General features: G+C 44.2%; 1 protein-coding gene across 1 annotated transcript; it reads left to right on the top strand.

Annotated features, from left to right (window-relative positions):
• Positions 1 to 8012: 8012 nt before the first annotated feature.
• On the top strand, positions 8013 to 11540 carry CEBPG (CCAAT enhancer binding protein gamma). The gene has a single exon (XM_081514348.1). The coding sequence runs from the start codon at positions 8101 to 8103 to the stop codon at positions 8548 to 8550; it is 450 nt and encodes a 149-aa protein (XP_081370474.1). The 5' UTR covers positions 8013 to 8100; the 3' UTR covers positions 8551 to 11540.
• The last annotated feature ends 876 nt before the right edge of the window (positions 11541 to 12416 follow it).

Genomic DNA, 12416 nt, shown 5'->3' with positions numbered 1-12416 from the left:
AGGCCACGAGGTCCTGTCCATCTCATCAGTTTCCTCTGGGGCACAGTGCTTCAGCCACTCTGGCTTTAAATTTCTCCCATCTCAAGACCTTTGGGGCTTCCTTGGTGGCTCAGAGGGTAAAGAGTCTGCCTGCAATACGAGAGACCAGGGTTTGATCCCTGGGTCAGGAAGATCCCCTGGAGAAGGATATGGCAACTCACTCCAGTATTCTAGCCTGGAGAATTACATGGACAGAGGAGCCTGGCAGGCTACAGTCCATGGGGTCTCAAAGAGTCAGACATGACTGAGTGAATTCACAAGACCTTTAGATAAGCAAGATCCTCTGACTTGAAGACACATTCCCTTTATCTGTACCACTTGGGCAAATCCTACTCATCATACAGGGTTTCCCTAACCCATAGACCAGGTTTGATTCCCTTCTCATAATCTCTTGCAGCATCTTGTACTTCTTTTCTTAAAATAACAGTGAAAATAATCATTAGAAAATTGTGTGATTACTGAATGTTTCTAAGTGTAAGCTCTGTGTGGACAGGGACTGTTTGTTGCTGATTCCCGACAGCTTAGCACATAGTTGGCACCAAATAAAATATGTGTAAACTGAGTAGAAGAAAGAATTACCAGCTACCAGCTGAGGAGGAAATAAATACTCTAGTCTTCTTGGCATTGACTAGACCTGCTGAATGTGGAAGAAGGCCTGCCCAGACAGACGCGAAGAATGCTGGAGCAGCTTGGCAGAAAGGTTAGCTAACCAGAGGATATATGAAACTACCTATATTTTATTTTTTATACAGCTTTTTAAGTGATTAGGAAAGAGTGGGTGTAAAGTTACGATTTTGTGAGCAACAAAATCGAATCCAGTTTTAACAGTGCTAAAATCTTGATCAAAGAAATTTCAACTCAAAACACTAAGGGCCAAAGTGAAAGAACATAGTGTTTTTGATGATACTGTGTCATTCTACCAAGTGTGCTTCTGTGGTTATCAGTGTTCATTTGCAGTTGCCTCCCTTTTGATTTTTATTACCTTTATTTTTTTCGCAAATATTTTGTCATCTCTTCACTGATTCCTCGAAACAGTCTTATGCGGAGAGCTGGTGCCATGGCCTGGGTGATGAAGAAACGTTTCCTCTTTCAAAGACTCCAGTTTTTGGACGATAAGAAGTGCTTAAGAGGAAGCAATCAAACCTATCTGCCTCCACCCTTCGCGTTGCTTCCTGGTCGTACGTAATACGCTTTCAGATTCTCCTGTGAATTGTTTTAGATAAATAAGGATGGGCTGCCATCCATTTTTTGAGATCACGTCTCTGTTCACCTGGAGGACAGTACAGCACAAGGGAATGGATCGTGGAAATGCATTCCCCCTTAACCACAGTCTGCACCAATGTGACATCAACACTAATTCTACGTTGGGAAAATTTTGCTCCCTTCGTCTTTCAACAAGTTTGCAGCTGCCTTCACCGCCCTGAGGTCCAGGTCTTCTCTCCAGGCTCCCTCTGAGTGGTGCGGGACGTCGGCGGTGAGGCGTCCGTCGGGCGCCCAGAGTCCCGGGAGGCGAGCCTGGTGGGCCGTTCCGGGAAACTGTTCCCGGGAGCGACGCCGAGGAAGGGCTCCCCGAGGACGTGGTGAAACCAAAACAGAAATCGGTGATTCAAAACATCATCTCAGAAAATTGTGCCTTCCAAAGACAGGTGCTCCCTTCTCGAGGCTACGGTTCTCCAACTTTCACAGAACCTTTACCGCGGCCGGCGGCCCACCCCTCGGAGGGCAGCCCCGCGCGCTCGCCCGGGGAACCCCGGGCAGCCGCTCCCGCCGGCCCCGCCCGCCTCGCCGAGCCGTGGGATACGCCTCCGCCACGTGCCCGCCTCCAGCGCCTAGACCTCCCGCAATTGGCTGGTGGCCTTGCCCGTCGCGGCGGGGAGGGCGTGCCCCCCGCAAGGCGGCGCTCCCATTGGTCACGACGGCAGTGGCCGCGCGCGCGGACCCGGCGAGGAGGGGAAGCCGGTGGTGGTGGTGGCTGCGGCGGCGGAACGGGCGGAGGCAGCCGGTTTCGTAACCGTCGCACCTCCTGGCTGACTCGCGGGCTGCGAGGCCTGGGTCGGGTCGGGCCGCGCCGTGCGGGGCCGCTTGGAGTGGAGGCCGCCTGGGAGCAGGCGGGCTGGAGGCGCCAGGTAAGGAGGCCGCGGGCGGGCTGAGGGAGGAGGAGGCCGCGGCGCCGCCGGCCGCTCGCGTGGGCGCGGCCCCAGCCGGAGGAGACCCGGCCCGGCCCTGGGCGGCCGGCTTGCTGGGAAGGCCCCGCGCGGCCGGCGGCGCGGGCGGCGGCCCCGCGCGGCGTCTGATGCAACCTGCCGGCAACACTCGGCGGGGCCGCTGAGCTCATCCCTGGCCCCAGCCCAGCTCTGCGGCGCCACCCGCCGACCCCCGCGCTCCCCCGGCGCCCCTGCTGCCGGCCCGGGACGGGATGCGAGCCCGGCTGTGCCCCCCTCCAGAACCCGGCCCTGCAACGCGCTGTGTGACTAGCCAGGCTCGTATTGGCCCCTGGGGATAAAGGGTGTTCCCAGAATAGCAGAAGGTGGATCGCGTCCTATTGAGTGCCACCTGGGAATATTTCCTGCCCGTCCTAAACGGCTCGGTGTCGGGCATTCGGGAATCCTGTATAGAAGTTAGAAGTTAGTGGAAAAGTAGGCAGGGAAAGCAGTTGATTTTTAAATATATGACTTTACACAAATAATATTGTGCTTCCTTATGGAGCTGTACTTAGAATATATATCCTGCGTTGACTGTTGAGCACAGGTTGGATGAACGTGCAGCCACCACGGGTTGAATAGAAAAGAGGAAAGCAAGAAATGAAGCGCTTCATTAGCGTGTTTGGAAGGAACACAGTAAGGAAAACTGCCAGCGGAGTTGTCTAGGTGGAGAGGATGGAAATGCATGTTTGAGGGGAAAGAGAATCTGTTCTTCTAAGTAAGCTTGTGGGTTTTTTAATTCTTCAGGAGGTTTAATTGCTTGGCTTTCCTCTGATCCGAGGTTTGTGCTGTCATCTGGCATCTTACATAAAATGTGTCCGTTTCAAGAAAGGTGTTTAACTTTGGTGGGTTACCCAAAAGTTAGTAGCGCTCTCTCCCAGGATACACTGTCAGTTGAATTCTTGTTTGAAGAGATTATCCTTTAATTCAGGTAGGATATTGGATGCTCAGAGACACATATGAAGTAAAATACTATGGAGGCTTGCTTTACTAAGAAATTTAGCCTTTAAAAGCCCCTGATAACTAAAAGTTAAAATCTCGTCAGCTGTTACTACTTGAGTAGTAGTTGGAATAAGCTGTTTTTAAAGTTGATTCACTGTTTTGGAAAAACTTAGTGTAAACAAGGCTAAATAATTACAGGATGCTAGTGAGCTGAAGAACTTTTCAGTTTCTTGAGTCCTACTTCTGGTGGGCACACTTGGTGGATTCAGCCATTTTAATACCTGCCTGAAAAACATAGGTGGAACCTAAACTTCATTCTTTTCTTTTTTTACCCCCAGAATATCCTCTTAAGGTCTCAAGATCACGTCATAACTCCCAGCAAAGTTGTCTGATCTTGGACAGGTAGTTTCATCCTTAGGGATTTAAACAGCACCTGGTGAGTCCTAGGTAAAGATGAATAGGGCAGAATTCATGTGGCTGAATTTGGTGTTATGGCCTAGGATGGCCCCACCTGATCACAGAAATGGTAAACACAGGTAGCCACAATTCCATGTTTATTGTATGTTCTTAGGCCGGAGGTAGGGGATGCTTCTGTGGGTTCTTATGCTGGTAGGTACATTGGTCTCCTACCTTTTTGGTTTTCCAGACCTATCAGTAAAAAGAAAAAGAAAAAAGAGCATGACTGTAAAAGATGTATATTTATAAACAATATGGTGTGTTATTAATAGTTCGTGTGTGTTGTAAATGACACCAAAGCTAGAGTAAAAAGATGACATTTAAAAAAGACAAAAGATATTTTCTTCTCATACTCCAGTGGACCACTTATCTATTCCCTGAGGGAGTATACTTGTTTGTGGACCCCAGTTTTGGGTCATGAAGCCAGCTTGGCAAATAGGTAGAAATCCTGCTCATTTGGGTGTGTGTTAAGTTTGACGGCTTACCTTCACTTCATTTGTAGTACTGAGTTGCCAGACTGTGGCAATGCATGCCTAAGAACTTGAGGTTGTGGAAAAACGTAACTGGACAAAGTGGAAAATAAAGGTTCTCAACTGAGTGAAGCAAAGACCAGACATGGATGACCTTCACTGTATAGGCTGGGGACTAGAGTAGCAAATGTTTTTATTTTCCTGTATACCTTTAGGACAGACCAAGAACTTTGGATCGTAAGACTGTGTGTATCTTAGTAACCCTTGATTTAATTATGGTTGTTTCAAGAGATTTTAATGCTAGAGAATCTTATTTTTATATAAGACACTTAAAAAGATAAACGATTTCTCTTAGCCTTTTGAGACTGTATTCAACAAATGTTTCTCGAGCACCACCACTGGATGCTGGGCGTGCAATGATAAAGATGGGGGCCTGCCTCTAGCTTATGCTATAGAGAGCTATACTGTGGAGCTGGCATTGACACAGAAGCTAGGGGAACAAATTGGACAAAAGCACAAAGAACAAAGTGCAGACCATTTAGGGGAGTGATGTTGGCTTCCAGTATTGTTGAGGGGTGATGAGAAAGGGAGCTGGGCCTGAAGAGATTTGATCTGTATGTTGAAGCCACAGAAGAATTTTCAGTGAGAGGCTGCCACACACTTAGGTGTGAGTGTTAGATTGCTCTGGAGACAGTGGTTGGAGGCACACTGCTGAAGCAGTGTAGGCTGTGCCCCTGAGAGACGATGTCAGCCTGAGGTAACTGAGTGAGGTGTTTTGGGGGAGATGGGTGGGTAGAATACCAGTAATACCAATGATTTGAACAGATTTGGAACAAGGGACAAATATCTGAATATTTTGGAGTGTAGAGATCTTCATTGGGGAAATTGGAGTTAAAAATTTATTTGGGAAGAAGGAGAGGAGGGATATCTCATTGTATATATATGAAAAAAAATGACAAGAGGGCTAGGAAAACGCTTGAGACACTTATTGTCCCAAGTGAAACTTGAGAAAATTTTGATTTTGCTTTACTCATTCTAACATTGTGAGTTTTCAGTGTATCCCTGATTGGAATGAACGTCACTTGATTTGAGAAATGTGAATTTAAAAAATGGTACCCACTCAGCCCATCTTTCTGAAGATCTGTGGTTGGTTTGTGGCAGTGGCTGTCAAACCTCAGCATCATCAGAGTCATTTGGGGGTCCTGTCAAGGCGAGATTGCTTAGCCCTGTTCCGAGAGCTGCTAATGCCTCCGTCTGGGGCAGCCTGAGAAATTTGCATGTCTACCGAGGGGAGCTGATGCCACTGGTTCAGGGACTGTGCTTTTGAGAACTGCTGCTTTTCAGTTTTTCTCCTGCTTCCTGCTGGAATGATTCACAGCGAGGAAACAAGGTGCCGCCCTGCTGCCTGTAGACTGAACTTTGGAATAGCATTTGTCCACGTGGGAGCCACACTTTGATTTAGGGTTGAACATCCAGATTTGAAATCAGCTTATTTTCCATTGTAGGTGCTCAATGAATGTTTGTGAAAGAAACAGAAGCACAGACAACAGTGTAAACTGTATGTAGCATTTAGAGGTAGCTGTTTTACTCAGTGTAAAAAATAAAATTGATAATCTGTTTGGAGTAGTCTTAACCCCACTTAGCTCTTTGACCCCCTTTCCATGGTGGATAACTCTTCACCTTGAGCACTACTTTCTTGGCTTGTCTTTGGTTGGGGAACTTAATAAAAACAACTCCTTTTTTTTTTAAATCTCCCAGTTTCCCTTTCTTACATTTTTTTTTTTTTTACCAGTTTGATGATTACTGTTTGTTTTACAAGCCAAGGACTCATTTTCAAAACCTTGCCTGCTGTGTTCAGCCTAGTAGCTTGGCAAGATGAGTCAGACTGAGGTGAAAGCGCCCTTCCTTGTTCTGGTGTGTTTGAGAACAAAAACGGGCATGAACTTCACCAAGTTTGGAGCCTGTAATAAGTGTTTTTGGTGACTGAAGTTCATGGTATATTGTCAGCGTCAGAGGGCATTTTGCATCCCTCCTTTGCAGAGGGGGAAATGGAGGCCCAGAGAGGGAAAGGGTGTGTCCAGAGTGGAACAGGGGATGTCTGAGCCAGGATGAGAATCGACTTGCTTCCTGGTCTCTACTTCTTTGGATTATTGTTATCTCTGAGTTTATTAGGGATTAGCTTTAAAGACAAAAAACCCAATCGGTATATAGAAGATAAATAAGGTGAACATAATCATTGATTGTTGAGACAATCCCAGGAGAGGTGTTAAACAAGTTCTTAAAAATTGAGTAAACACTTCACTTTAGACCAGTAGATAAGCAATAGTATAGATGGCCAGTAACACTATTAATACTAAGTGTGGTGCAAATTATACTGAACTGCCACTTTACAACTGCAAGAAAAAATAGGCAACATGATAAATTATCAAGGGAAATTGTGAAATATTCATTACTGAAGATAAACTTGGAGTAGATATCCATCGTGGTTTGGAAGGAAGCTTTTGATGTTTCCTTAGTAGGGAAGTGAGAACAGATGACCCTCTAGCTCAGGACTGCCTGTGTGGCCTGAAAAATAATGGAAAGCAATGATATATGTCCTTTTAAAAAGCAAGCCAGTACAGAAATGACTTGCTAAAGGTTTGGGCGAAGCTTTTCTTAAGAATTGTGAGGTGTACTCATTCGAAGCTGTTCATAATTGTGGCTTCAGGTTTTTTCCACTGATGCGTTTTGTGAAAAGAGAATGGGGTAGTTTTATGGTTCCTAGCACTGCTTCCTCAATTTCCAGCAGTGCTGTGACTTCTTGGTGGGCATTGTTCACTCAGCTTAGACAATTTGTCTTGAAGTGGCCCTGTGATGATAGGCTAGGTCTGCTTTTGACACATCTTGAGGCAGTTTTAGGACCAGCTTGGATTCAGAGCAACCCAAATATGACTGGTTTCTGAAACTGTGACTTTGTTTCTCCTGGCAGCACTGCAGATTTGGCATGTCCTCTGTGCTGCTTGAGCAGCGTCAGGCGGGTGCAGGCCTGCTGCTGCCCTGGCTCTTGGTCCAGCCTGACTCCCAGCTTGCACCTCCTTGGATGCATCATCAGGGCCTTTGTTTCTCTCCTTGTGGTATCAGGTTGACAGTGTTTAGATGTGTTTACTAGTTATGGCAAGAATTAGGAAAACACTAGAAGCTTGATGAGATGGGGAAGCAAACTGGGTGTCTCAGAGCTCCTCAATGAGCCAAGAAACTAACTTGAGAAATCTCTGTAAACCACCGTCATTTGAGGTCATTAGGAAAATAAAAACAAGCCAAAAAACACATTTTCAAAATATCCCATACAGATACGCTTTGGGAGAACAGTTAAGTCCTTGATGGCTCAGTCTCTGCACATTAGAGGAAGGACCACGCAGAGATGGTAATGCAGTGTTCCTGAGGCGGCTGGCCTGGGTGCTCTCCTCCGGCCTTCTAATTTGACTTGAACCAGCAGTTGAAACATTGTCCCTCTTTCATTGCACTGTGTCTCGCCTGTTGTAACTGAGCTCATATTTTCTGTGTTTAAACCAAATACCTCGCATTTCTCTCTTGCAGATTGCCAAGTGCTGTCATTCATATGTGCTACCTAATTAGTGATACTGTTTTGTTTTTTTCCTCCCATTTTTGATAACAGTCACAGATGGGCAGCCCCCTCAGGGATTCAGGTGGGTTAAATTTGGCCGTATGGTGCATATGTATTAACTTACTTCTTTAAATTACATGACTTAGACTTCTGAAACATGGAAATAGTTGGCAGTTGCTGTAGACTCTTCTCAGCATAGTCAGTTAATATTGGCCTGCTGTTAAGTACATGCGAATTTGATCACATTGGATCTTGTAATTTCCAATATTTTAATGGAGTTTTTTCTTAAATAGGTACATGTGAAGATTTCTTGGCAGTTCAGTGTGGAAACCACTGATCACCTTGTCTTCATTCTGCTTGTTCTGTGTTGACAAGGGAGCGTGCCCAAATGAGCAAGGTATCGCAGCAGAACAGCACCCCGGGCGTGAACGGAATAAGTGTCATCCATACTCCGGCTCATGCCAGCGGCTTACAGCAGGTTCCTCAACTGGTGCCCGCCGGCCCTGGGGGCGGAGGCAAAGCTGTGCCTCCCAGCAAGCAGAGCAAAAAGAGCTCACCCATGGATCGCAACAGTGACGAGTATCGTCAGCGCAGGGAGAGGAACAACATGGCTGTGAAAAAGAGCCGGTTGAAAAGCAAGCAGAAAGCGCAGGATACGCTGCAGAGAGTCAATCAGCTCAAGGAAGAGAATGAACGGTTGGAAGCAAAAATTAAATTGCTGACTAAGGAATTAAGTGTACTGAAAGATTTGTTTCTTGAGCACGCACACAACCTCGCAGATAACGTGCAACCCAGTAGCACTGAAAATACGACAAATCCTGATAAGGCAGGACAGTAGAGCTCACCCCTTCCACAGTTCACACCTTGTGGCTTGAACATTTAAGGTGTGACTACCTACACCTCTCGCATCAGCGGCTGAACCGCCATTATTCAGAGATCCATTGAAGGTTGTTTTCTGGGGTCAGCCCTGAAGAGCTGATTAGCTAAAAATGTTAGCCGTGTAACTTGAATATCTGGTTTTAAACGATAAGGGTGTTTGTGGGGATAAAAAACACTTTTAAAGGTATATGGTAAAAATCCCTGGAACCTTGATGTTCTTAATAAATGCTGACTTCCAAAAAAAATGTTTCTTTTTTAGGTTGACAGAAGGAATGGGGAACTGGCAAGTCATACGGAAGAGTCTTGGTTTTAATGGATATGGTTAATTGGATGAAAGAAAGCTGAATGCCATCTCTGTTCATCTATTTGTGACTCGTTGCTAAATTATGTATTAAAAATGCTTAGGGCTATAGAAACCAATCACTTTATAATTTGGAGTGATTTTATGTATAGCATAAACCCTGTTTCAGCATAATTAGTACTGTTTTACCCAACAAGGACTAGTTTTTGAATAGTGATGACAAGTTACGTAAAGAAACCCCATTGCATTTTAAAGGCAGCATGCGGCCAATTGGCTTAAAAATAGAAATAGCATTTAGGAAGCAAATAGGTTTTTTAAAAGTAAAAGCAAAGCATATTAGAATTACACTCTTGGGATACCCTTGGGTTATTGGGTTGGCATTATTTTGTTAAAATTAAAAAAACAATGGTTTAGAGAAATATCATATCCGTTGTAGTTTCTGCAGATGCTAGTAAGCTTTTTTTTCTTCTACACCATTTGCACAGCCTGGTTAGTAAATCAAAGCATCTTAACAGTTTATGTCCAGCCAGATTGCTGATTAGGATTTTGAATATTAATTTCAGCAGGTAGTTTCTCCTGTGTTCAAATACATTGCAGTGGGGCTGAGGATTTTGAAAGCAAAAATTTCTTGTGAAGGATCACTTGTATTTGACCTTAACCAACTGGTTATTAGAAAAATACACTGTCAACTCCATGCCATTTCCCAAAATAATAGCCTAAGAAAACTTGAAAGTATAAGGTTTAACAGTTAATTTATTTCACTTAAACACATCTTTTTATATTGTTTTTGTGACATTTCCTAGTTAGTGGGCTATTTCAGACTTTTGTACCACTTTTTATTCATTTGTATGCATTTATGTCCCATAAGTTATTTTAGCAAGAAAATACTGATAAAACTCAGGATATTGATATTCTTGTTGAGACTAAAAAGTGGCAGTCGCTAGAATGGGAATCTCTAGGATCTGGATTATATCAGTGTTGGTAGTTTTGATTGCCCTTGTTTCTTTTTCTTTGACACAATTCTAGCTCAGATTTGTTGGAGTCTATTTTTTTCTTCTTTCAGTTTTTGTTTTTGGATGACCCAGGCTGGTGACAAGAGACTGAGTCACATCTGACTTAAAAAGTTACCAGCTATCTTATTTGAACATGGTCATTTTAGGCCACATTGTTGTTTCATACCAGAACCCGGGACACTGTAACCAGGATGTAATTCAAGTTGCAGCCTCCGGTTGATGGAGGAGTGGTGTCTGTACTCGTCTGGTCAGCAGAAGACATCACAGTGCCCTGCAGCTCAGCAAAGCCATCATCAAAGGCCAAGAGTCCCTTCTGCATGTGACATGAGCCCAGTATTGTCCCATGAGAGCCACTGTCCCAGGATGGTTAACTCCCAATAGAGGCAGGAGACAGGATAGGGGTTTCTGTTAGGGTCCAACATTGGTTACCTTGGTTGGAGTATTGATCAACGTGTAAGTTGATAGAGGTTTTAAATAACTAGGAGATGCCCCAGAATCCTGCTGAATCTTCAGTAGCACCTCACTGGGGATGCAGTTAGGTCTCCTGAATCTTCGAGCATCTATAAGGGTGCTACAGACATTTTAATCTCTATTCACTAAACAAGTATCTTTCAGAGATGGATGTCCACGTGGAATTTATCGTTACCCATTATATGAAGTGACCTAACTAGCTTGGAAAAGAAGCTTTAGGGAAATCATCAGGAATGTACGTGGTTATTTCAAATAAAATAAGATTGGAACTTTTGGAACAGTTGATTCAAACTTGCCTTTTACCTATGCAAATCAGAACTAGCACAAGCAGTTGTGCAGTTTTATGCATAACATAAAAAGATGTTAACCGAGGTCTTGACTGTCTTACTGAAGTGTCTGGGAATGAAAGTTTTTCATTTGATAGGTTTATCAGTATAAAATGGAGGGAAACCAAGTATGGGGAATGGGTAAGTGTAGAGCTTTGGGGATTGTAAATGACTTGTAACTTCTTTGTTCTGTAGGTTTCGTATGAACCGTTAGGGCATGATCTGCCTTTGCTGGCAGGTCTAGTGGTTTAGGAATTAGGCTTCAGTGTAAATTTCTAGCTGCATCTGAGTCTTCCGGGGTGGGTGCTTGCTGACTGGTCTTGGCTGCAGGTGATGCCAGTGACCAGTGCTTCCTGCTGTCTGGCCCCTTTTAGTTACTGGGATGTGAGCTCATACTTTGGACATTCTTACCAAGAAGTAGTAAGATTTTAATAAAACAGGACCAGAATTTTGAAATTCAGGTCATGAGTGTGAAATTCTCAAATTTACATAAAGAAGTAGAAGTATGTACACTTTAATGTTTGAGGTTAAAAGGAAGGAAATCATAGCAGCTTTTGATGTTTCTTAATCCCCATTAGAAGGTTTGAAGCTTTGTACCTGAACAACCCAGTTAAAGCACTCGGAGTGTTTTTGATGCCTTAGAAATAGAAAATTTTTGTTTGACAAATGCTAGGAAGGAATAAAGTCCATTCTATAGCTGTTAGATCTGCCTCTCAGGAAAAAGTACTTGTTCTTTTTGTTCCTGGCTTTCCTCAGTTTGTGAGATAACTCTATTTTTTTAAATATAATTTTATTTCTTTCAATGGATTTGAAATAAAAAAAAAAAACTTTGGAATAATGACTGTATTTCATTGTGGGTTTCTTTGTTAGATGCCAAGAAAGTAATCCAAGTTTGTTCACCAGCACTGAGGGGCAGGCAGATGGATGCCTGCTGGCTTTATGTGCCCAGCCCCAGGCAGGGGGAGGTGGCTGTGGGGCAGGCAGAGGCACTTTTGTCCCAAGTCTTTGCTATGCTCAGTTGTGTCCAACTCTTTGCAACTCTATGGACTGTAGCCTGCCAGGCACTGTCCATGGGATTTTCCAGGCAGGAATATTAGCGTGGATTACCATTTCCTTCTGTGGGGGATCTTCCTGACCCAGGGATCAAACCCATGTCTCTTGGATCTCCTGCATTGGCAGGAGGATTCTTTACTGCTGAGCAACCAAGTCAAGGCTTCCCTTAATGACAGGAACATAGTTGTCTCTGAATTTAGAGTGCCTCTTCTGTTACATTCTTTGTCACCTAGTCTAATGTAAAAATATATACCAGAATAGAGGAAGCAAAAACTTGCATCCTGCTTGGACACCTAGTGTCTCAAGAGTGCGGCCTCCACCTTCAGGGTAGGAAATGAGTTCTTGGGCTTTGAGGTCGACGGGACATCAAGGTCAGGCCTTTCCCCTCACGGTACAGTTTACAGTACGTGTACTGTCTTCATTTGAGTGTAGAAAGGAATTCATAAATACAAGCCCGAGAAAAGCTGATCTGAGTGTTTCAAGGGAAGACACCATCTAGATCCTTGTCTTTTATGACCCTTCAGTTATTTTCACATCTTGGGAAAATAGATTTCTACTTACTGCATCTTAATGAAAACTGCAGTACACAGTAATGATTTCTGTGGGTAGTATGTCCCATTTCATTTTTATGAATTAGTTGTAAGTTAGCATCCAATGACTT

The sequence above is a fragment of the Giraffa tippelskirchi genome, chromosome 7, assembly GCF_054371585.1.
Source record: "Giraffa tippelskirchi isolate mGirTip1 chromosome 7, T2T-mGirTip1v1.2.pri, whole genome shotgun sequence".
NCBI classification, from domain to species: Eukaryota; Metazoa; Chordata; class Mammalia; order Artiodactyla; family Giraffidae; genus Giraffa; species Giraffa tippelskirchi.
Note: the sequence above shows the minus strand (reverse complement) of the source record. Positions and strands in the feature narration are given on the sequence as shown.

Excerpts from the sequence above, each read along its gene's own strand:
- CEBPG (XM_081514348.1), top strand. The coding sequence starts at position 8,101 with ATGAGCAAGGTATCGCAGCAGAACAGCACCCCGGGCGTGAACGGAATA.